This window comes from Wyeomyia smithii, chromosome 3 (genome assembly GCF_029784165.1).
Source record: "Wyeomyia smithii strain HCP4-BCI-WySm-NY-G18 chromosome 3, ASM2978416v1, whole genome shotgun sequence".
NCBI lineage: Eukaryota > Metazoa > Arthropoda > Insecta > Diptera > Culicidae > Wyeomyia > Wyeomyia smithii.
Window position 1 is genome coordinate 64,982,113 of NC_073696.1, and position 27,114 is coordinate 65,009,226.

Sequence of the window (27,114 nt, forward strand, 5' to 3'; positions counted from 1 at the left end):
TAGCATAATTTTAATTTGGTTTTTGAATGTAATTTGTACAGAAACTACGATTTGAAACCTAGGATAAAAAGCATAACATAAAAACCTAACTATTGAACTGTTGAATATTGTCAAGCCACGTTGAAACGCAGATTTCAACCTCTGATAGCTCACTTAGAGGGTAATACGGTAAAAAATTGGTCAACCTCAATTTGCCGTACTATTTTTATCCTGAAAATCTGAACACGCCTCTTTTTTAAGATTTTAAAGAAGAAATTGTTGAATGTGGCCAAATTAACCCTCACCAACGTAATCAAAGTGTGCCTGTAAAAAACGTCTCCTGCCTTTCTTCAAGCAACACAGGTGTACCGTTCGGTTTTAATCGCATTTGGCATCCTATCATCACGGAAAAAAGCCATGGAGTGGTATGCCGCGAATAACGTCCAGGTGCCGAAGAACATGAATCCCCTCAAAGTGATCAAGAAGGCAGTACAAAACTTGAAGGAATGAGTCAAGAGAAAACATGTTATTTGTTTTCGCTAAAAAGGAAGCTTGAGTCCTTTATGTTGTACGAGTTAAACTTGTCAAAGGAACATTTTTTGATTTTTCAATATAAAACGACCGATTTACAAACATTTTTGTTTGACCAATCTTTTATCGAAAAACCCTGTAAAAGCGAGCATTTTTTCCTAAGCGTTAACGCGCGTAGCGGTAACGGCAGCAGCAGTGGGGTAGCGGTAGTAGCAGACTTGTCGATTCTGCATGCGACTCAAACAATTCATTATATTATCATATGACGGGACCAAAGATGCCAGAGCTATTTTGTTTTAATCTCAAATACAAAGTGAAAAATTGTGTGAATAATCAAACGACAGAGATACATAATTTTATTGTCACTAGCAACAATATTTTTTTAATGGAATTGTGGGAGAATTCCCTTTGAATTTAATAGATATATCCACCCGAGAGAGCAAAGATCCGTATCTCCGCAGAAGCAAAACAAACTTACTTCACTTACTTCAGTAAAGCTTTGACTTGTTTTGGCAATCAAAATCTGTCGGTAGTCTAATTTTCAGGGTTAAAAATGCTTTCCTCTGCGTTATCAGAGTGACCTAATCTCCACTGTTGGGATAGTACAGAGATACGATCAGCATGTTACCCGATTCAAAATTGAACATAAACTGTACTTCAAGAACAAAATTATTGAAGATTTGATATATCCTCATTTTGTGATAGAATTAAATGTAAAATGTTACTCAAGTGTTATGTGTTGCTGACTGTTAAACATATTTACATGTATGTTTTATAATGACGCACAGTGCGTTGAATGTAGGGTAAGACGGGACAAAAATCAAAACTACACGATTTTGTCGATAGAACATGTTGATGTAACAAGGAAATTTGTGCGTTACCTTCAGAGATACTAAATGCATAAAAGTCTTATGTGATACACTAAATCACAAAACTGTCCCAAACGCCAACGCGCTCATCCTATAACAGAAGCTGATGCTGATAACTCTTATAGACCTGTGTGCACGAGACCAAAGTCAGTCTGCGTCGTCACAGGTCTATAAGAGTTATCAGCATCAGCTGACTCTTCTGTGTGTGATGAGACATTCCTTTCAGTCTATAAATAACGCTTGCACAGCAGTGTGTGTAGTTAGGGATGAGCAATAGAATAAGTCGGCAGCGGAATGTGATACGATATAGATTGTGGAACAGTACAACCGTCCCCCATAGTTTAATTGGTCAAGACACCATGCACCACAGGGAGATTGCGGGTTTGAGTCCCGTCGGGATGCGGTATATTTTTCCAAATCTGTATCATATTTACAGTTCGCTTATTTTTCATTCTCTCTACTTCATATGCTGTCTGCTTAACCGCTATGTACTCGGCAATTTCAACATACGTAAGTACTCGGCAGGGTACCCGGGTACCCACCAAAATGAAATGCTTCTTACTTCTTAAATTCTTGACCGATTTACGATCTTGACCCGTCAAAAGTTTGGAAAATTTGTCTGTTTTTATTATACGGGACCTAAATAACGATTGGTCCCCATATGGCTCTCGTAAATCCGGATCTTCGGGACCATGTCTAAGCTTGGAAATCTGCTCCGAAATGGCCATTTCGGATTATTTATCTGATGGACTCAAAATGAATGAAAATCCACTCCTGGAGTGATTTCATGAATTTTGATACCAATATTGGTCGGTTTTATTGTCAATTGTAATAATTTGTCTCACCGGAACATGCTCGCAAAGATCCGGATTTACAAGAACCAAATGTGGCCACAGGTTCATGTCGGTCTCGGATTCTAAAAGCAGATAGATTTTCCAATCTTTTGACAGGCCAAGATCGAAAATTGGTCTAGAAATGAAAAGGCAAGGCTCATTTTTTTTTGTGGGTACCCGGGTACCCTGCTGAGTACTTATGGGGTGAAAAAATTCGAAGCCTTCCCCTCCGACCCCCGCTGCTGCTATAAACAGTCTGATGATAGAAAATGGTTTATTTCCACTAGTTAGGAGCATTCCTTTAGTTTAAGCTGGCTGAGTTGAGTTTATCATTGTTTTTAAAAGCAATAAAGTCTGAAAAGGTACCCGGGTACCCTGCCGAGTACATAACGGTTAATGAACTTGCGTGTTAACGGGAAAAAGCCGTTGTTAAATATAGAAATTTAGTTCGAAAAATACTCTTACTGACTTTCATATTAACAAAAATAGAACCAACTTATAATAAAACTGGTCTGAGTACATATGATAGTTCTTTCAGGGTATTGTAATTGGCGACATTGGCACGGCGATCGAGGTTTCGAAAAGATTCCTTTCTTTTGACATAATAAGTCCCTCTTAGCATAAACATGGCTAGGGAGGAACGTTAGGTGAAGTCTCACTCCAGGGAACTCTAATTTAGCGATATTGGTAGGATAGAAAGATGCTCGGTATAGTGAAGAAGTAAGCTTGAAACGAAAGGGTAAAATCTCACACGCAAGCACGGATATGAATGAAAAGCGCATCATTTACTTCAGTAGTGAAACTGTAGTGAAGTGCGGAGTATAGAAACGCTTGTCGTTCCAAGCTGTTACACGATACGGGTTGTATTGCTGCGTGTATGAGAGCTCAACAAACGGTCCTTTTCGCTGATTGCCAACATGTTATGAGATACATTGCGTCTAGCGTTGACTGATGCTGGGAGAAGACAAAACCTAACAGAAGAGAGGAGTTAGTTACAAAATAGACGTGGCTTCTCACAACATTAACGTCTGCTTCTATTCGAACAAATCATTATATTTTTGGATGGTGTGTCCATCGGACATAATTCAGCAGCAGCGAGTGGAAACAGATGTAGTAGCCGTGACTAACAGTAGCTAGTAATAGCAGAAGTAGCCAGTTAGTGGCGGCATCGGCATTTCTTCCGGTGAAGCTTTGTCTTGTTTTGACTGCACATGTTTTGTAAATCCTGGTAATCATGATTTGCCGACCGTGTCTAGTTTTGTAAAACAGCGACGATCAACGTTTGTTGGGTATAGCGAGAAACGAATCGGTTCCATTAACTTTATTCAAACAAATGTAAGTTATGAAAATCATGAGGAATATTAAGCTAAGTTAGACTAAGTCATCATATATATTTTTAATACCTACTTTAGTGATTCTCGCTAGCGTTAACAAATTTCGAGGGAGATCTACTCCACTTCTAGGTTTAGGCTTAGAAATTTTTATTCGATAGATAGAACCGGAATTCCTGTTTCGAATCGCAGAGCAATTTTGGAAACTAGATAGTGTGTAAGTGCACTAGGTTCAAGCCGATAGATCTAAGGCAGATTTAATCCGATTTAAGAATAATTAGAACTAATTTTAAGATTTTTCGCACTATCAGCACAACCAAAAATGATCAAATGCCTCGCTCCTATCTGATGATGACACAAGACATTCGCTTCGTCCGCTTTGATCGCGGTTCGATCGTGACGATCCCTCGGATGGTAACGGATGCGGTTTATTAGTCGTGTGAAGCGATAGTAGCTGCTGTGGCCGAACATCTCGACAGGGCGCAGTCAACACTCCCCCCAGGAATGCGCGTAGATTCCTCCTCGTATTCTTTGTAACGCCTACGTCGGGTACAACTAAGGACACCGCAGGTCGCTCATAGATGCCACCCGATGCGGTTTGTACGGTCGCACCATCAGACCATCAGAAGCCGGACTAGTGGCAATCACTCGACCCTTTGGCCAGCAATTGCGGGGAAACCTCGGACCCACAACGATCACCACATCACCTACTTTGATCGGGCTTACCGGATTAAACCACTTGGTTCTACGAGTAATTGTAGGTAGGTAGTCACGAACCCAGTATTTCCAATAGACGTTCGCCTGAAGTTGCGATTGTTTCCAATTGTTCCTGGGCACAGTTGGCTCGTCGCTCAGAGAAACCCACGATCTCATGCCGTTGGCTGACCCCAACAAAAAGTGGTTGGGCGTCAACACTGGTGAGTCGTCGTTATCAATCGGGATGTTTGTCAGAAGACGAGAATTGACGATGTTCTCGATCTCTATCAACGTGCTCTCCAGAACTTCTTGCGTCGGGAGTCTGCTTGCCTGCATTCGTTCGAAATTTTGCTTGATGCTACGGATCAGCCGCTCCCACGCGCCACCCATATGAGATATGGCGGGAGGATTGAAGGACCACTCACTGTGGCTCGACGTAAACTCGTTCTTGAGGGCTTCATGGTCAAGATTATTTATCGCTGTCCTCAGTTCCTTACTTGCAGCTTGCTAATTAGTTCCACGATCGCTGTAAATCATTGCCGGAATCCCCCTCCTAGCCATGATGTTTCTAATGGCCATTACGCAGGAATGAGTGGTCAGTGTGTAGGCGATTTGCAGGTGGATGGCGCGAGTGGTTGAGCATGTAGCGAATACCCCCCACCGTTTTTCATTTCTTCGTCCAATTGACACCATGATCGGACCGAAGTAATCGATTCTCATGTGAGTGAATGGACGAGTGTACGCGGCAAGTCGACCAGCGGGGAGGTCACCCATTGATGGTGGCTGAGGTTTAGCGAGGGGATTTTTAAACTGCTGGCAATCTTTCCGGATTTTTGAATATGCCGCTTTCAATCGAGGAGTACGGTAGCGTTGGCGTATTTCGTTATGGCCGTTTCGTGGTTTTAATGATGAAACCGTTCGTGCACGGAAGATATGATAAGGCGAGTTACGGGATGATCTTTCGGAAGAATTATCGATTCAACGTTAGAAAAAATTTCTTCAAAACAGGTTTGTCTGAGTTCCACAATTTGCTCAAAAAATAACAGAGCAAAGCCACTACCGCAAGATTGAACTAGAACTACATAAAACAATATACATTGGTCCCCGTGGTTCTGTGGTTAGTGATGTCGGTCGGCTAGCTCTCCCACACGGTTGTGATATCGGGTTCGATTCCCGATCGAGTCGAGGATCTTTTCGAGCTGGAAATTTTCTCGACTCAGCACTGGGGCACGGTGTATCGTTGTACTTATCCAACACATGCAAAATGTGCCAAAAACAATATCGATAACGAATTCTCTCAACTAATCTAGTTGATCGAGACCGCTATCAGCCCCAAGGCTAAGGATATTGTTTGTTGTCGGATAAAACAAGCTGTGTATTATACTATAATTGGCCACCTTCAATTAACTATCAGGCTTTTATTGAAAAACTGGATGCGATTGCAGTATTAACACAACACAGGTGTTTGTTGTGTCATAGTGGGAGATGTCAAAATTCCTGTAAATTTAGCATAAAGTGCAGCTGCGATGGATTTCTCTCTCACCAATATATTTCCAACTCGGCCTGCCAGTATCACGTTTGATCACGTCATCTGTTCAGATACTCTGCGACGGAGTTTTATGAACGAAACTATTGACACAGATATCAATGATCACAACTCAGTCTCATCGACGTTAATGCTTGGCATAACTGTAGAGAAACTGGTTCTTTAGAAGACGATCATCAGCCACAACAGATAAGACGAAACATTCATAGTCGCCGTTACTTATTTTCTCGTTACTTATAATTCCACATCCGCAACATGTACTGGATATGTACAACCAGCTAAAATAACAGTTCACCAAGATAGTTTCATTTGAAGCTACAATCAATGGATGTCTTTCGATTTGTAGAAATTTGCGTAATAAACTCCAGAAACTGCGTATTAAAAAAAACGTTCTTGAAAGAAGCCGGAAAAGACCAAGTGATACTCACCTGAAGGAATTGCTTACTCACATTTGTAAAAAAGTTCAGCATGAGAAGGATCGACCCCAAAAAGAGTACTACGGTAGGTTTTTTGAAACAGGAGCCAAGATGAAATGCGGAAGAACTTCATTGAGCTGATGGGTCGTCAAAACGTTGGAGTGGACCAGATGAACTCGAAGTGGATGGTAGCATCTCCTATCACGGACCATTAGCTGCTGAAACCTCCAACAAATTCTTCGGCTCAATGGGACCCGAGATTGCCGCAACCATACACAGCAATCGGGACATCAATCGTTTTGGCTCTCTGAACTACTAAATCAATTTGTTTTTCGTAGAACCTTGAATGGATCAGAAAGCAGCGGATTGGAAAAAATACCTGTCTGTGCCTCACTCCTCAAAACACATCACGTATTCTTTTTGAAACTGCTGAAAAGTGTTCAATGACAGCATCGAATCAGGTATTTATCTGGAATTGCTCAAGACGACACGTCTAGTTTCGATCTCCAAAGGAGGTTGTAGAACAGACGTGTACAACTATAGACCGATCTTCGTTCTATCTGTGACCAACAATATTTTGTAGCGAATACCAACCAAGAGAATCGTAAACTTTCTCTAGCAACACTAACTTCTGTATAACTATCAATATAGTTTTCGTACCAGTGCTCAAATTGCACCTGTGAGCTTGTTGATGGCATTGTTGAAGCTTTAGATACGAAAAGGTTACGAACCTCAGCCCCTTATTGTTCCTGATATACGTAAATGACATAACCAATCTGTAAAAACCTTCTGTCTCTTAACTTAGGCAAGATCGAATACATGATCTTCCACTCAGTTCGTTCAACATCTGTCAGTCCCTACTTCAGATTGGTTTCACCGGAATCAAAAGAGTATTCACCCTTCATTAAGATGGAGCGACCACATTAGTGCCTCATCGTCCGTTTCAAGCTCTATTTGTGGACTCTTACGGAAAACTCCGAAATTCTTGCCGCTTAAACAGATGCTCTCTTTGTATCATGCTTTCGTGCACTTTTAACTGCAGTAGGTATCTCATTTCTGCATGGAGCTGCCAGCAATACTAAGCTTAGATTACTTTAACTACAAACCTCAACGCAGTCTACAATAAACCCTGGTTATTTTCTACTGTAAAACTATAATTATATAATTATAGAATCTGATGCACAACCCAATCGCCCAACATAACATGCGACTTAAACACTCATCTCACCGGTATGAAACTAGAAATCAAACCAATTGAATGCTTAGGAAGCTAAATTATGAGCTGATGAAGCAGTCTTTCTGTCACTAGGGGTAAGCGGGGTAAGACCGCCCTTCATTTTTTCTTCGCTAAGAGGTTCTTCTATTAAATACCCGCATTTAAAAAATAAGAACTGAAATATTTTTGTTTATTTTCCAGCTTTTTTTTAAATTTTAAAAATTCATTGAAAAAGTGCAGATCTTTTTCATGCGGGATAAGCCCGCTCACCAGCGAGGTAAGAGCGCCCACCATTTTTTGAGGATAAACAACGGTTGATTCTATCGGTATAATGTCTCTGACAAAGTTGAAGATGGTATTTTTTTCTTTTCAAATAAAATATACACTGTGAAAAATCTGAAAAAAAAATTTTTTTTCTAAGTTTTAACTTATTTTTGTTTTCAAGTTCAAATCAATGTTTAGGTAACTTTTTTGGTTTTCAAAATAAATAGATTTTTCAGAATTGGGGTTTTTCAAGATATTGAATTCATAATATACCTATCTCTAAGCTAAAAATTAAAACTCATTAAACCTATCTCTATGATTCTTTTGAAGACTTATTATGTATAGAAAAATACTAATAAATATTATTTCTATTATTTATATTTTCAATTTTCTATGTTTTTGTTTTGTTCTGAAGAACAAAATTACCAACGACTCTATACACCAAATAAACCGTCAAAAAAAAAATTCTTCACAAAAATTGAGCTATTAATATTTCTATTACTCCATGATCCAACAACTATAAAATTTTAGCTTACTTTTTGTAGATTTTACAGGCAAAAACATGTTTTTTCAAAAAAATTTGAAAAAAAATATATTTTTAATTCTATTTCTATATTTTTTCTGTAAATTTTTTTTAGAGTGTGTACTTTTTTCGAAAGTAAAAAACCACTATTTTCAATTCTGCCGGAGACGTCATACCTATCAAACACACCGTCCTGGCTCTAAAATTATTTTGGTTCATTAACACCATTTTCACACAGGTTTCCTTTTTTCAAAAATAAGTCTTGTTAAAATATATTACTAGAAAAGCTTAAACCAAATCGAAAATGGTCGATTAACATCGATGTCTTATGTGGCTTGAAGTTGCTCTACTGATCCTGTAAATATTCCCTTTGTAGTGTCGAGGCATTTGGGTCTTGAAGTAAAACAACAAGCAGTTGGATTCGTGGCGGTTTTACCCCTTGTATAGTGGGCGACTTTACCCCCAGTGGAACATTTTCATATTTGACCGAAAAAGTAGTCAAAATTACAAGATTTCTCACGGCCTTCGATATTTCCGAAAGAAGATAGATTCAGGCAAGCGATTAAACGTATATTCACGAACAAAACAATAGGTTTTTAGACAGAAAAATCTTAAGCACCGTTGCCGCAAAACAATAGCGCATTGACTGGTTGCCAGCTGAAAGGTTGTTTTTGATTATTTCTGCGACCGTTCGTGCACTATCGAAACAAAAAAATGTGCAAAATGTTATGTAATTATACTGTAATAGACACGTTAAAGAAATTTTTCAATTATTTTATAACTTGGTAGTAAAACTACGGTGGGCGGTCTTACCCCGCAGGGCGGTCTTACCCTGTTTACCCCTACGGTGAAATGAATGTAATGCCTTGCCAGCAGTCATAAGAGCGGAGCGAAATATTCAAAAGCTTCAAAAGTTTGGTTAGCTTAGATAAAAAAATCAAGCAGTTTGTCCGATAATTGAACGTTGAAACCTCAAGGTGAATCCAGTCATAATTACTAGCTGATTCTAACACTCCCTTCAAAAAGGTTTTTTTTTCTTACTGGGAGTGCAACGAGGTCTCTTGATGCCAATATTGATATTATCGTTTTTTTTTTTTTTTTTTTTTTTTACTGAGGAGGGTTGTTAGTAGCTAAAGTATTTATAATAGTTATTAGTAAGCAGACAATGTGTGCAGCAGGGAAAGAGAAAAATAAGCGAATTGGAAATATGATAGAGATTTGGAAAAATATACCGCATCCTGACGGTCCCGTCCCGGCCTCTGTATATTTTTACAAATCTCTATCATATTTCCAGTTCGCTTATTTTTCGCATTGTCTGCCTAATGAACTTGAATGTTAACGGGTAAAAGTAGTTGTTAAAAATAGAAATTTAGTTCGAATAACTATTAGTAAATAATAAGTTTGTGTTCTAATGTTTGTAGAGCTTCGTAGCCGCGAGGTTACAGAGTCCGCTTTGACAACCAAGCCATTCGTGGGCAAAAGGACTTCTAAGTATGTCCATACAAAAAAAAATTCAGCAACAGTAGATAAATCTATGCAATTCGAAAGGACTAAACCAAGGAGGACACTTCAAAATCATTTTCATAATTCTATTTTGAATCCTTCGAAGCGTTTTCTTACTTGTTAAACAACAATTTGACTAGATAGGTATAGCATAAAGCATTGCCAAGCAAAAAATTGTGAGGATATAAACATCTCGTAAACTTAATGCACTTTACTTGTATACTATCAATGTGCTCTTCGAAAACAAGTTTTTTTGTCGTGAATTAGTCCCAAGTACTTAACCTTGGCAGACCGATTCAAAAAAACCCCATTCATCATGATAACGTTGAAACGAGTTTGAGAGCGTTTCATGACGAACATCCGTCTAAAGTAGATAGTAGTAAAAAGTAGGTCGCCTGTGGTCAGGCAACCCACGATACAGTGCTCGAATTAGCATACTAAAAGTATGAGTAGGGAGTTATGGGCGAAACTATTATCGATGAGGTCATATAGGGGGAGTGGGTGATTGAAGAAAATTGATGATAGGAAGATTATTATCAAGAAATCGGAACCTAGAGTTAGAAATTTTAGAACTAAGAATAACAGTAATATAAAAAAGAAGGAAAAGAAGAATTCTAGGCTTGGACAGCCTAAGAGGAGAAAGCGTTGTGCTTTTCCCACTTAGACCGCCGAGTTAGAAAGATCATACTAAAAAAAACCGAATCGAAGTTCATTTGTAGCAAACAAACGGGAATTATCAATCGTGATAATTAAAGTTTGTTATTCAAGTGAAAATAGTTAATTTATTAAAGCCGTGAGTCGAGTGACAAGAGTAAATTTTTAACGACTAAGGTATAGAAAAGGATAGGAAGTGAGTCGTGAAATAAGAACAAAGATAGCTGACAAAGCAGGAGCCACGTGGTGGCTTCCCGCTGTTGGGAATCCAGTTCTGGATCGCATCCATTCTTATTGCAGCCACAGACATCCCGGCATTGAAAATTGGCTCGGCCGCACTACCGCTGGCAAGCTATCGAATCGGTGGACCTGGGTGATCCCCCAAGTGTGCCTATCGCCTCGAGGTTGCGTACCTCTATAGGTGCATTTGGAGAGCGTTGGTCATCGTGCAGCATCTCGGCATCGCGAGCACCACTTGCCATCACAGTGGTTGCAACCCACCGCGAGCGTGTCTATCTGGGGAAAGAATTATCAACGCCAGTGAGATCCCTCCAACTCACGCCAAACTGAAGGAAGCCTTCCGAAGGTCCCGATCCTCTAACGAACGACGCCGTTTGTCTTCGCCTGTCGTCGGTCCGTCAGCAGAGTCAGCCATCGCCCTCATAGCCGCGTCGCTCGAAACGGCATCGGCGCCAACGCCGAGCAACTATTCGACAGCCAGCACTGCCAGTTTCTGCCTACCTGGCCGCACCAGCATCACTCGACGGCCGTCGCAAACCACCGCTGGGGTGGTTAGAACGCCACTCTGCAGAGAGAACCCGTGAGTACAATACCCCACCCACAAACACACACCGGAGAACTTGTAAAACCCGTAGTAGGGAACGAGATTGTCAAGTAGGGGGGAAAACTGAGTAGTTAGGAAAAACGACTCACGCAGTAGATGAAACAGTGACGTCACACAAAGGGCACTAAGAAACAACCAGACCGATCGTTCCTGTTGGCTAGCGAATACGCTCCGGGAGATCAGCTGATTGTTCCTTAGAGGGACCAGGAAGATAGGAGAAAAAGGGGGTTAGGAGAGTAAGAAAAAAAAAAAAAACAAAATCACATAAATTCCCAAACTTTGGAAAAACTTACAAAAACATTTTTGTTGCTTTCAACGTTCGACTTGGTTGCTACCGGTTAACTTCACGCATAAAAAAGGGAAATAAAAAAGATAGAATTTGGGAAGGAATTTAATTAGGAGTGTTTATACGGTGATGAAGTTGAAAGAAATCTGGTTTTGGGAAGGACTTGGGAAATTGGAGTTGGAGGAACACACCTGAGGGTGGATCCTGCGGTAAGACTGGGGAATAAAAGCTAGCCAGGGCAAACCGATCTGAAATTCCTGACAGACGACTTGTCGTCTGGCGCATAAGTCGGGTATTTAGAGGTCTTACCAGGATCCTCCTTACATTGGCGCCCAACTTTCAAGAACTCAACCCTTTCACGGAATTGGAAATTTAAAAGTTATCGATAATAGTTTCACCCTGATTGGGTCGCGGTTTTATTTTAGAGTTATTGATTAGTGATAGTTTAGGAATATTTAGGCATATGGGTAATTCGAGCACTTTAGGTTAGTTTTTTTTATTCATTATTTCAAAATTTCAAGAATACGGTGATGGGTTTTTCATGAATTTAGGGAGGTTTAATAGGTATTGGTAAACATTTATTTGGAATATTTTCTTGTGGTATTATAAATTTTCGATTCCAAAAATAACGTTGACGACCAATTATCTGGAAAGAGAAAAGAAGCGAATTAGAAAAATGGCGTACTACGGAGGCGGTACACCGCTGATAAATTCCTACGATTTGAGCGAGGATGAATTAAATTATGAACTAACGATACGAGACAAGCTATACAACGAAACAGGAAAAGAAAAGCGAGAAAGATTGAACAGAATTTTAAAAGGTGAACGAAATTTTGCACCGAGAACATTGATTACCACATACGTAACGGAAGAGGCTCAAGAAGCACAAAGGAAATTGGAGGAAATTGAGGAGGGAATGAAACAGAACATAAACATAAAATGGATATCTAAGTTGCGTCATTGGAGTGAGAGAATCTCCAGAGCTGTTGCTAGAGACTTGGCAGAAGAGGAACAGAAAGTAGAAATTTTTAAAAAAATTAAAGAACTTACGAAATGTTACAAAGATACAGCTTCAAATTTGATTGATATGAGTGGAACAGAATCGGAAATAGAAACTACGGTATCAGATAGCAAAGCTAGGAAAAATCAAGGGACGATACCGAAGGAAAATTGTAAATGGCAAAGTAACTTTGCTAAAGATGGTGAGGAAAAGGCTAGAAAATCGTCAGAATTGCGTAACCGAGAGTCAAAGAAATCAAGTAGAAAGTGTGACAATACGCTACCGAATATTGAGGAACTACAAATAAGTAAAACACAAGAAAAAATAAATAAAAAACGAAAGCAGTTGGAAATAGAGGAAAAAAAGTTAGAAGAGTTGAAAGAGATAATGAACAGAAGCAGAGAAAAGCCAGAAATGAATACGGTAAATAGTAAACGAACAACAGAGAAAACGAAAAGTAACAAAAAAAAGCAAAATTTTACTCACGAATTATCGTCCTCCGATAGTTCGTCAATAGACTCGTTGAGCAGTTTGATTTCGACACAATCGTCCACTTCATCGAGTTCAACTGATCAGTCCGAGGTGGTGAGACATAGACACCGTCGAGAAGACCGATTTCAACATTATCGATTGGACAGGTGGGGAATACAATTTAGTGGCGATCCACACGGCATGGACGTCTCAGATTTCGTCTTCCAAGTGAATGAGCTAGTAAGAGCTGAACGCATTCCAAATGATCGTTTCATAGATCAGGCGTATATCCTTTTTACAGGAGAAGCTCGCCGATGGTATTTTACCTATAAAAAGAAATATACAACGTGGGATAAATTTTCAAAACATTTGACAATTCGCTTTGGTGATCCAAATAAGGATCACAAGCTTCTTCAAGACATTAAAGATCGAAAACAACGCAAAGGTGAACCGTTCGTAGCCTTTTGCGCTGAAATAGAAGGGATGTTTGAACGCATGACCAAACAATATGCGGAAAAGAAAAGACTGAAAATACTGCGTAACAACATGCGCAGGTGGTATAAAACGAAATTGTCGTTTTATAAGATTAAAAACATAGCCCATCTCAACATGCTATGCCAACAATTAGACAAAGACAGCGGAAAAATTTATTCAAGTTCAAAAACTTCTCAGCCTTTGAAAAAACATATTCGTAACGTTGAAGTTACGTCGAATTCGTCTTCATCTTCCTCGGATGAGGCAGAAATATGTGCGTTTGACCGAAGAAAAAACGCAAAACCCAGAGGGAAATATGATCAATGGAACCAAAAACCACGAGAACAAGAGGATGACGTTACCTTACAAGAGCCGAACTCACTGTGCTGGAATTGCAGAAAATACGGCCATCGCTGGCGGGATTGTAAACAGCCAAAAATAATATTTTGTCATGCATGTGGCATACAGGGGGTGACGTTTCATACATGTCCCAAAAGCCACGTTCTTCCTTCACAAGCCACAAAAAACGGGGGGTCGGAAGAGAAATAAGGGGTGCTTCGTTTCCCAAGACTAAGTTAACCCCAAGTGAGCAGCTGAGTCAAGAGGGTTTAAACTACGAGTTGTTCAAAGTGTTTGAGTTGAACATCAAACCACACAAATGTCCTCACATAAAAGTCACAATAATCGACTCAGAAATAGATGCTTTATTAGATTCGGGAGCTGAAATATCTGTTACGAATTCAACAGATATTGCAGAAAAATATAATCTGAAAATTCACAAGTCCAACATCAAAGTAGATACAGCGAGTAGAACAGGGTACAAATGTGTCGGTTCCATAAATATGCCGGTAACGTTTAAAGGAGTCACGAAAATTATAAAAGTTTACATTGTATCGGAGTTCGCGAAACCATTAATACTAGGAGTAAATTTCTGGGAAGCATTTAAAATCGTTCCAGCAATAAAAATAAAAAACAATCGCGTAGAAATAATAGAAAAATCGCGGGATCCGCTTGCCGTCGACGAATTATTATTCGCGGAAAATTTCTTCTCGAACGACGAGGAAGAAATCAACGTCAAACTTTCACAGATTCGAACCGCGAGAGAAGATGACGATAGTGGAGAGGAAGATTTATCTCTTGAGGTACCAACGTTAGATTTTTACCCATTAGCCATCGAAGAAATAGAAACGGAACATTCACTTAGCGATCTAGATCGCCAAGAGTTGCTCAAATCGATCAAGTGCTTCGAAGTATCGGAAGAAGAAAAAATCGGTCGAACGAAAATTCTCGAACATGAAATCAAAATCACTCCGGGCGTTGAAATCAAACCGTCTCCCATGTATCGTTGTTCTCCCTACGTTCAGAAATTCGTCGATGAAGAAATCGAACGAATGAAAAGAATGGATATTATCGAGCCATGCGAATCAGAATACGCGAGCCCCTTACTTCCGGTCAAGAAGGCGAACGGAAAATTTCGAGTATGTCTTGACTCGCGTCGCGTAAACGAAGCAACGAAAAACGACGCGTATCCTATGCCACATTTACATGAAACCCTACACAGCATCGAACAGGCTAAATTTTTTAGTGTAATCGACTTAAAAGAAGCATATTGGCAAATTCCGCTAGCAGAATCCTCGCGAAACTTTACGGCATTTAGAACCAAACAGGGACTCTATAGGTTCAAAGTAATGCCATTTGGTCTCAAAGGAGCACCGTTTACGATGTCGAGACTCATGGACCTGGTTATAGGAACCGATTTACAGCCACAGGTGTGGGTGTATTTAGATGACATTATTATTGCCACTAAAACGCTCAGTCAACATTTCGATCTTATAAGAGAAGTCGCAAACCGATTGAAACGAGCAAATTTGACAATAAGCTTAAGTAAGTCGAAGTTTTGCAGAAAAAGTGTTCGTTATCTGGGTTATATCGTGTCAGAAAATGGCATATCTATCGATATGGAGAAAATTAAGCCAATTCTCGATTATCAGGTTCCAAAAACGGTAAAAGATATCAGGCGTCTCCTTGGACTGGCAAATTTTTACCAAAAATTTATCAAACATTTTAGCGATATTACTGCACCTATTTCTGATTTACTCAAAAAAGACAAAACTAAATTCTCATGGACTGCGGCAGCCCAAAATAGCTTAGAGCTATTGAAGGAGGCTTTAATCAGCCCGCCGATATTAGCGAACCCAGATTTCGGAATCGAATTCAGCATAGAGTCTGATGCATCGGATCTAGCAGTGGGTGCTGTGCTCACTCAAGTGCAACAGAGTCAAAAACGAATAATCGCTTATTTCAGCAAAAAGCTGAACTCTACGCGTAGAAAATATGCGGCAGTGGAGAAGGAATGCTTGGCGGTTTTATGGGCGATCGAAGCATTTCGGAATTATATAGAAGGTACACACTTTCGGGTGATTACAGATGCAAGGAGCCTAGTATGGCTGTCAAAAGTATGCGCAGATAAGGGGTCGGCTAAACTGTGTAGGTGGGCTTTGAAACTCCAACAATTTGACTTCAGTATTGAATACAGGAAAGGACGGGACAACATAACCGCAGATTGTCTTTCAAGGTCTCTCAACACGATACAAGTGAAGTGGGAAGATTTGGATTACAAGGCAATGGTTGAAAAAATAAGCAAAAATCCGGAACAGTACAAAGAATTCAAAATTGTTAATGACAAAGCATATAAATTTATAGCAAACGACTCAAAAATAACCGATTCTAGGTTTGAATGGAAACAAATTCCTACCAAAGAAGAGCGAATCAAATTAATAAAAATTACACACGATGAAGCACATTTAGGTTTCGAAAAAACACTAGCGAAAATCAAAGAAAAATTTTACTGGCCTTTGATGTACAGTGAAATTAAACAGTACTGTAAAGGCTGTGTCAAATGTAAAATGTCGAAATCTGATAATTTAAATCACACACCACCCATGGGAAAACAAAAACTGGCTAACCAACCCTGGCAAATAATTGCCATCGATTATGTGGGACCTTACCCACGGGCCAAGAAGACTGGAAACACGTGCTTGCTGGTTATTACCGATATTTTCACAAAATTTGTAATAATTCAGCCACTCAAAGAGGCTAAAGCTAAACAGTTGGCATTCTTTATGGAAAATATGGTCTTTTTATTATTTGGCGTGCCAGAAGTCGTACTTTCTGACAATGGAACCCAATTTGTCTCAAAAGAGTTCAAATCGTTGCTAGAAAAATATGGAGTAACCCAATGGCTCACTCCGGTTTACTTTCCACAGGTGAACAATGCCGAAAGAACGAACCGCGTAATTACATCAGCGATTAGAACATTGATTAAAAGGGAGCAAGACCAATGGGATGCAAATATTTATCAAATCGCTAATGCAATTAATAACGCAACCCATGCATCTAGCGGATTTTCTCCTTACTTTATAAATTTTGGAAGGAACCAAATTAGTTCTGGAGAAGAATATCAAAATTTAAGAGAATTGCAAGAGGGAAAGAGTCAATCTGAATTAGAACATAGCGAAAAAATGAAAAAGATTTATGAAGAAGTTCGAAAAAATTTGAAATCAGCCTATGAAAAATATTCTAAGTACTACAATCTACGATCAGGAAAAATATTCGAATATACAGAAGGGGAAAAAATTTTGAGGAAAAACCATTATCTCTCAGATAAGGCAAAAGCATTCAATGCAAAACTGGCACCGAAGTTTTCGGAAGCTATAATAAGGAAAAAAACAGTAAGGTTGTGTGCAAAGCCACTACCGCAAGGTTGAAGTAGAATACTTTTACAAGAAAGATAACCCGGCTGCTTGCGTGTCAGTCATTTTTTCTAGTGAATAAACGTTGACTAATCAGATCATTCGAATTTTGCGCTTCAACAAGGATTGACCATTTTCAATAATATAGTAAGTTGATTGTCATGGTTGGTGCTTGTTTTTAAATTTTGATTGTGCAAAAAATGGTGTTTTATGCAGAAAATGAAAGTTTCGGCTGTCGTGTTCATAACTGAATGAAAAGATAATTCAGTACATTCTGAGACACAGAAATAAAGTAAAATTTATAACTTTTACAAATTTAAAAATTCGAATTACCTCATTAGAAAATATTAACTCTTCAATCAAGTTTTGATTTCTTCCTGAAAAGGACAATTTGTTGTTCAATTTAGTATCGGATAAAATGCCGATTACATCTTTGCGTTATCACTGTCAGTGCTAACAAAGTTTTCGTTGTGATAATATTAATAATATAACAGTGAAAAGCTGATATAACACTCAAAACTAGACGGCTCACGTGTTGTCAAAATGAGTCAACTTTTCATTGAATGCATTTACTAGTGCCCACTATCGCACAGAGACTGCATTTCACTAAAGTGCCTCACTGCATCAGCCGCTATCGATGCTGAGATCCGCTGCAACTTATGCACTTTCCATTGCTACGCCACAGGTGTGGCCGCTTTCCACCATCGCTGATATCCACTGCACTGCTAGTGCTGCTGCTAAGGGAGCAGCGTTGCCAGGTCATTTTTTTTAAATCTGGAAAAGGCAAAAAAAATCTGGAAAAAAATCTGGAAGTCATTTCGTGGGGTGAAAGGTAAATTCTTCGGATAAAAGTCTTGGGGTACGTAAAATTTGAGGTGACAAAATTGCAAAATTTCGCGCCAAATTTGAAGTGATGACCTTTCTGCGGAACAGAGAAAATAAAATCTGGATAAAATCTGGATCATTCATGAAAAATCTGGATAATTGGACATCAAATCTGTTTACCTGGATACATGTTCAAAAATCTGGATAATCCAGCTAAATCTGGATACCTGGCAACGCTGTAAGGGAGGACGACTGCTGTTGTCGCTGTCTAGAACTATTATGAGCGGCTTCGGCTGAAACAGGCTCTTATATAGGCCAAATAGCATGTTTTAAATTGCAAGGTATATGATTCTGTCGACCGTGCTTGGGAAGCAATCATATAACGACAAATCAGAGGTCGAATTTTTCGCTTTGACAAGGGTTGACTATTTTCAATAGTACAATAGTGTGAATAATAAAATTACAATTATCTTCTTTTGGGAAGAATCTTAGAAGATTTTCCAATCTATTGCTGCAAGAACGAAGGAAATCCATCGAATACTAACCGATTTATTAGCATTTGAAATTGGACATATTTTTCACTTTTTTCGGTTTTAGATTTTCATTTCACATCGCTATGTAGCCGAACTTCCTGAGAGAAGTATTCTACTTCAAAAAGTTGGAGATCACTGTTATATCCTGAATGACTTAAATGGAAAGAATTTAGGATTATATCATGTGTCTCAACTCAAAAAACTTCAATAGAATTTTAAATACAAGAAAAATAATTGCAAAAAAGTTTATAAAGCTATGTGAACAAACAAAGTTAAATCGAAGTAAACAGAAATTTAACACAAAAATACACAAAAATGGAAGAATTGATATGAATATGAAATTAAAAAATTAAAATAACGAGAAAAATTCAAAGAATAGTTTTACAGCTATGTACGAGAACAAATAAGATAAGATGCCAAATCACAGTAGGCTTTATCAATTGAAAACACGGAAGTCCGGAAGAAAACACGATGAGACGGCAAATGCAAGTGTCATAGATACGAAACCCTCAAAATATGCAATAGTAAGGGTAGCAGAATCTGAAAAGCCCTCGAAAAAACGAATGAAATTTTTAAAGCTCTGTAACGAAGAACGGATACGTTAGCAGTGAAGACTCTAAAAAAAAAATACACGAAAGTTTCGATCAAGAACAATCATAACTATGAAAGGAAAATCAAGGCAAAAAAAAAAATGCATGAAGAGCAGAAATACTCACCAAAACCACGAAACCTGTAGCCTCATTCCTTGACACTTGACCAAAGTGATTCATCGGCATTTGGCAGGGTTTCTTCGTGCTAAATAGAGAGAACAAATGTAAATAATTGTGTACAGAAAAATGTAAATAGAACGATTCAACGATATCTCAAATGAAAATAAATTATTTGAGTGGGAAATTTATGTGGGAAATTCAACGATATCTCAAATGAAAATAAATAATTGGAGTGGGAAACCTAAGGCAAGAACGATGGTTACGTAAAGGAACGGAGAATGATACAAAGCCATCATGTACATAGTGTATATAAGGAATAAAGGAAACAATAGAAGAATAGAGTTCAAGGTCAATCAACTGAGATCGGGATTTCTGTTGAAAATTAAGAATTTTAAGAAATAAGATATAAAATTATTAAAATAAGGAAGGAATAGAAAACAACATAATAATCAGGAATGGTATAATTGGTACTCACGTTTTGGCACAATAATCTGCATTTTACACTTCACTACGAGTTCTTCCATAAACCGGGATTCACATGCTTTCATCATTTAATCACCAGCACGGACCGTCTGGGGCAATAGGTCATAGCCATCTGATCACTCACACTCAGGTTAGAGATCAATAGCCGAATGTTCAAATCCATCTGTAGTAACCCGAGAGAGTAGCGCGCGAGAGTATGGTCGGATACACGAAGTGTGTAGAGTTTCGAATATATTCCATATAGCGATATGGAGTGATAATATATTGGGAGAGGTTCAGAATAGCATTTTTCCTATTAAAATATGCGATAGCTTAGAGAAGCAGCATTTTTAAATCATTAGAATATGCTATGACGACATCATTTGGTGGTAGAGTTTTCCAACAGATATGTTGGAGGTTTATGATTAAGGAGCACGATTTTCCAGTTCATCAACTGGAGTTTTAAGAAGAAATAAACTCGCCAGTACATGTTCTCGGGGAACTTTAAATAGTAAAATGTAGTCAAAATCTGTATTCATAACCGTTGATCGACAATAGAGTATTTCATGAACAGTTAAATAACCATTTTAACTGCACAAGTAGATTATTAAAATACAAGGAAGAAGAGCAGTTGAGCTTGGATTTGTGTTTAAATTTGGTTCATCTAGGAAAAAAAAAATTATTGCATAATTTTTTTTGGGGCAGTAGGGAGTGATGAAACGAGTTTGAGAGCGTTTCATGACGAACATCCGTCTAAAGTAGATAGTAGTAAAAAGTAGGTCGCCTGTGGTCAGGCAACCCACGATACAGTGCTCGAATTAGCATACTAAAAGTATGAGTAGGGAGTTATGGGCGAAACTATTATCGATGAGGTCATATAGGGGGAGTGGGTGATTGAAGAAAATTGATGATAGGAAGATTATTATCAAGAAATCGGAACCTAGAGTTAGAAATTTTAGAACTAAGAATAACAGTAATATAAAAAAGAAGGAAAAGAAGAATTCTAGGCTTGGACAGCCTAAGAGGAGAAAGCGTTGTGCTTTTCCCACTTAGACCGCCGAGTTAGAAAGATCATACTAAAAGAAACCGAATCGAAGTTCATTTGTAGCAAACAAACGGGAATTATCAATCGTGATAATTAAAGTTTGTTATTCAAGTGAAAATAGTTAATTTATTAAAGCCGTGAGTCGAGTGACAAGAGTAAATTTTTAACGACTAAGGTATAGAAAAGGATAGGAAGTGAGTCGTGAAATAAGAACAAAGATAGCTGACAAAGCAGGAGCCACGTGGTGGCTTCCCGCTGTTGGGAATCCAGTTCTGGATCGCATCCATTCTTATTGCAGCCACAGACATCCCGGCATTGAAAATTGGCTCGGCCGCACTACCGCTGGCAAGCTATCGAATCGGTGGACCTGGGTGATCCCCCAAGTGTGCCTATCGCCTCGAGGTTGCGTACCTCTATAGGTGCATTTGGAGAGCGTTGGTCATCGTGCAGCATCTCGGCATCGCGAGCACCACTTGCCATCACAGTGGTTGCAACCCACCGCGAGCGTGTCTATCTGGGGAAAGAATTACCAACGCCAGTGAGATCCCTCCAACTCACGCCAAACTGAAGGAAGCCTTCCGAAGGTCCCGATCCTCTAACGAACGACGCCGTTTGTCTTCGCCTGTCGTCGGTCCGTCAGCAGAGTCAGCCATCGCCCTCATAGCCGCGTCGCTCGAAACGGCATCGGCGCCAACGCCGAGCAACTATTCGACAGCCAGCACTGCCAGTTTCTGCCTACCTGGCCGCACCAGCATCACTCGACGGCCGTCGCAAACCACCGCTGGGGTGGTTAGAACGCCACTCTGCAGAGAGAACCCGTGAGTACAATACCCCACCCACAAACACACACCGGAGAACTTGTAAAACCCGTAGTAGGGAACGAGATTGTCAAGTAGGGGGGAAAACTGAGTAGTTAGGAAAAACGACTCACGCAGTAGATGAAACAGTGACGTCACACAAAGGGCACTAAGAAACAACCAGACCGATCGTTCCTGTTGGCTAGCGAATACGCTCCGGGAGATCAGCTGATTGTTCCTTAGAGGGACCAGGAAAATAGGAGAAAAACGGGGTTAGGAGAGTAAGAAAAAAAAAAAAAAACAAAATCACATAAATTCCCAAACTTTGGAAAAACTTACAAAAACATTTTTGTTGCTTTCAACGTTCGACTTGGTTGCTACCGGTTAACTTCACGCATAAAAAAGGGAAATAAAAAAGATAGAATTTGGGAAGGAATTTAATTAGGAGTGTTTATACGGTGATGAAGTTGAAAGAAATCTGGTTTTGGGAAGGACTTGGGAAATTGGAGTTGGAGGAACACACCTGAGGGTGGATCCTGCGGTAAGACTGGGGAATAAAAGCTAGCCAGGGCAAACCGATCTGAAATTCCTGACAGACGACTTGTCGTCTGGCGCATAAGTCGGGTATTTAGAGGTCTTACCAGGATCCTCTTTACAACGTGATTGCTGTTTGGTTTGAGAAAGGAAGCTCGAGACTAATGAGAAAAAATATCAGTCGAGTTTTAGAAGCATTCAGGGAAATTAAATTATTGTTACTTTTTCCTTATAAACAGCCTAGCCACCCCGCCACCGACCATCGCAGACAACCAACATTACCCAATACTACCACAAGCAACTATTCTACGTGCCGACATCCATCATCTCTTAATTCAGTCGGACAAACAGGTTTATAATGATTTCAGGTAAAATGTATGTAATGGCAAACCATATTTTAAAAACAGTTACCTAAATACTCCTTATGAGCTTATTATTTTGTAAATATGGCGGGTGAGGTAGGACTTTCCATTCGTGCATTTCGATGTGAGATTCAACAACAGTATGAGGTCAAGCGTTGTCATGCAGTAGAATCACTTTTTAGTGTCTCTGTTCGTATTGTGACCGTTCTCCTCGCAGTTCTCGGCTCAATCGCATTAATTGAAGTCAATATCATTCTTCTTTCCTTTTTAACCGTTGGAGCAGTTGTTCACATGCGGAAAAACGACGCTCAAGGTTTCTTGGTTTCAAATCATTAGGAACCCTAGTTCCTTGTTTTTGAATCATTCTCAAAGCATACAATCCCTCAGAAATGGCTTGGCGGGTAACATGTGCCATGAATCCTCATCGAGTAATTCCTAGATGCCAGCGTCTACGAAGATTTATAGTCATTATTCACGCGAACAGTCTTCAGCATCGAAATAACCGTCTTTAAAGTGGTGGAACCATTCACTGCATGTTATTTTACCTAGAGCACCATTTCCGTGAACTTTTTTTGTAACTCTCGATGAGCTTCAACTGCCATTTTGAAATAGGAAAAGTAACACTTCTCGCAAATGACGATTTTTGGCACAAAATCAGACATTTTCAAATAACTAAAGGAACATGACGCCACAATAAAATTACTACCGTGTCAAAGCGGTTCATTAATCATATGCTTCAGCTGGGTTGATCGCGTTTTAGTTATGTCCAAATCGGCAAACAGCAAGAACTTAGCTGTGCATCTAATAATTTATGTGTTTAAAGTAATATTTGTACTTTTTGTAATTGAGGGCTAAAGAAGCTAGGCTATTTACACAACTGTCCTTATAAATGAGTTTAACTTTTTAATAATATCACATTGCAAAACGATTCGTATTTCTAACGCACAATCAAGCAAACAACAAACAAGAAAGGCCTTTGCTCATCATTCAGGCCGATTCCCGCGGTGGAATGTATTTGCATGACGTAGCGTAGGCCCGACATGCAGGTCCAGATTCAGGCCGCAGCTTTTGTTGTTTTCTTAGAACGTTTTTTTTTTCGTGATGAAGCATCACTCGAATCGCCTGCTTCTACTTCCACTTTCCCTGTACGACCCGATTCAAACCGCACTAAGTGAGCTGCAATAAGAAGTGAAATTTTTAAACTCATGCTGCTCACTTAATGTAAATAATGTATAAAAGTATCTGCATCTCAAGTGGGAGTACACCCGACCGGCAGCAAAAGAACGCACCGTGGGACCCCTGGCGTGGTGGCGGCGCTGAGGACAAACGGAATACATACATATGCGTGCAGCAGCACAGCCGGGAGACCCTGTTCCGAGTTGCTGCTCATTGTGATCATTCCGAGTTACAGCGGTTGCTACACCGATTCTGTTGCGTTAATAATTTCATAAACATTTATCATTAAGATCTTTTTCTTCTGATTCGGAGCGCATGTTTGCCTACACCTCAAGTAGCTTATCTGGTGACTCGTTCATACATGACGATTGGGTGGTGTGATTCTTGGTGCAAGCGTTTGTCGGCGAGCAGCAAGCTTGTTTGTCTTTCCTGAACCCATCACCAAGTTTAGAATAATTGAAAATCCCTCACTCGCAAACAACTGCAGTTTTTGTGCGAAAATTCACATTGTTTGTGTTTTGCCTCCGTTATCCTTCAGCTGACTTCATTCTGGTTAGAATTTCACTAACCAAAATGATCCACTTTAACACCATTTACTCGGCTGATAAGTTTAACGATAATGACCGGTACCTCAATAAGTCAACCTTCGATCGCAACCTACCTGAACCATTCGGAGGATACTCTTATTTATTTTTAAGAGTCTCCTTCGCACCGCCATGCCACCGCCGCTCTGTGCCTCGTCGGCTCGATCCATGTGTCATTTCATTATCTTACGTTGGCTGACGGGACTCCTTTTAAGAACTTCTCTGTATCTCTCTCTCCACTTGGAAAGACTTCAAATCTACACTACAATTCTTTGCTATGCCGGGCTCATTCATCTTCTCAACTGAACGGGGAAACGCGTAATGGCTACGACGGTCCACGGTCTTCCAAGTTCGCATTCCCTCAATTCCAGCTCTATCAGTGCGAGACCAGAGCACAGCAGCAGCAGCACCAACAGCATGCATGCACATTTTTCGATTCTTTAGACGCGACGACATCAAGTACCACTTTATCCCGCGATTTACCCGTTGGCTTGCGTGACCGTTCCTGAATGCAGAATCGCTTCTCGTGGCCAGTTACGTAGCGCAGCGAATCTAGATGTGATGCAATGCACACGCGTCGTCTATGCCGATAATGACGGAGCAGTATTGGATGTCTTCCATTGACCAATTCCAGCCTCTGGCGAGCGGGAAAAATTCTGCCTGCAGCTTTCAAAAGATTAGTCAATCTGGATAGAATAAATATTATTTAACGCTGACGAATGAGGGTTATCCGTGCATGCTGATGATTGCTGCTTAGATGCGCGTTTTGACTGCACGAATGATTTTGAAGTTTGGAACAGTGAAAATTTTTTAGTAACACAATACCACACTTGCTGCATTTACAATAGATCCAAAATCATTGTAGAGCTTAAAATTATCATACGTATTTCTAATGAAATTAGAACAATTTTGTTTTTCACTCCCTGAACGCTGAATACTAATAATTGGGTAATTGAACTACTTTGAAATCCTTTTAAAAAGATTTTAAAAAGATCATACTGTCATACTGTCAACCATTTTGTTATACAGTCTCCTTCCCATATCTCAATGTTGAAGAGACCATCGAGATGGCGAGATATCGAGAAAAGTAGTTATCCAGAGTACTAGATTAAATCGTGCGAAAGGTCTGTGATTAACCATTCTCAAATAAGAAAGAAAGGAGCAAGTGGCCACTTCACGGACAAGTCATTTCGCGTGCATTAGAGAAATGTATCCTAAATTGTTGTTGATGTTTCAACAAATCTCTATTAGAGTGAAATTTTGGGATAATTTCTGCAAGAACGTTGTCCGTTACTGGAAGAATTGCATCTAAATCTGGAGAGTTTGTTGACTTCAAACATTGAGATAAGTTCGATTCTGTAGTATGATATAAAGGGTTTATTTACGTCCTTCTGGTCCTTGGTCAAGATCTAGTGATGAATTCAAAGGAGTTCGAAAATCAAATCCTTCTTTTCGGAAGCAGTTTACAATGATGTATGGAGTGATGTCTTCGAACAATCCTTGATTATTAAAAATAAAAAATAGAATTATTTAAAATAAAAATACAAATCAATGATTTCAATGCTTCAAAACTTTACCTGCTTGCTACTATTGGATTCTTGCTCATTATTTTCGGATTATTCCGAGTTTATTGCAGCGTCGGAATTTCCAAATGTGTACACCTTTATATTTTACTAAGCTTCCGAACATATTCTAAAATTTAATTGATTTTTTTTTCACAACATTTACTTGACAAGGCACAATACAATTTAATAGATGTTAATTAACCAAACCATATTTGCCTCGGTGGCGTCCCAGTGTCGGCCTCAGCTAAAAACGGCGTGCTACTTATTAACACTATTACCATATCGTATAATTCGTTTTTGGTACATATGTGTTTTAAAATTCGAAGCTTTTTTTTCTCATGAATCAGCAAGCAGCGATCTGTGATGATCTGTCTGTCGGTCGGCAAAAGGAAACACTAATTTGTCTCACGCTCGTGAATAAATCGAAACGTTTTAACGATCGCTGAGCGGAAACCAATCACACGAAGATGCAACTAATTGTTTCAACTATTTTGCATAAACGTGCCTTCAAGAATGCCTCCTATTCTATCAGGAGTTTATCCGTAAAACTTTAAATTCTGAAATATGCACTGCTTTCTGATCGCTCATACGTCCCGTCGTATCTCGCCTAAACCCAACAAAGTACTATGATAATTAAAGCCGAAATTAAAGCACTACCTAAGAATAACTCATCACGCGACAGTTGAGCTGTTTCACGAACCGATAAAAATGCTAACGAAGCTTTGCCGCACCGGCTGCCGGTGGATAGCTTTGACCGAAAAGGCAAATCACGCATCCACGACAGAAGATCGAAGCCCTTCGAAAGGAAATAAATCAACAGCAGTGCAGCCAGCCGACAGTCTCCGAACACATGCACGGAAATAAACCAGTTTTTAATTTTATTGCGACTGAACGGCAAAAAACAACCCTGAATCTGGCACCTCTGCCTAAAGTTTCCGAAACGACTGTCGGTGCAGTCAGTTTAAAGAGCTAAGCCCGGGAACCCGGAGAATAAATGATACGAAAAACCATTTAACCATTAAAAAGTCACGTGAATAAATAAAATGAGAGTTATCTCTCGCTTTCTTAAGTAGTTGATAATAAATTCTCTGGGTACTGAGGCTGGTTCATACCTGCGGTATGCATGAATTTATGTTTCGCCAACAATTATGTGTGTACAGCTCTGTCTCTCTCTCACGTGTGCTGCCGCCGCTTTGCAACCATTTTCGCGTTTCTTCTCGCGTGGAAAGGATTCCCGTGAAGTCCTGGCCAAAGTCAAACCTGTGCCTCTGGGGGTTCCTTATTCGCTTGCAATCGCTCCCAGCAGACCGTTACTTCAGCTGAGAAAACCGTT

The 27,114-nt window shown here is 39.5% G+C and overlaps 1 protein-coding gene across 1 annotated transcript; it reads right to left on the bottom strand.

Annotated features, from left to right (window-relative positions):
- Window positions 1-4,098: 4,098 nt before the first annotated feature.
- On the bottom strand, window positions 4,099-4,629 carry LOC129728316 (uncharacterized). The gene has a single exon (XM_055686749.1). It carries the CDS (start codon window positions 4,627-4,629, stop codon window positions 4,099-4,101), a length of 531 nt encoding a protein of 176 aa, XP_055542724.1.
- Between the last annotated feature and the right edge of the window lie 22,485 nt (window positions 4,630-27,114).

Bases quoted from the DNA above. Each gene is read 5' to 3' on its own strand.
- LOC129728316 (XM_055686749.1), bottom strand. From the start codon at position 4,629: ATGGGTGGCGCGTGGGAGCGGCTGATCCGTAGCATCAAGCAAAATTTC.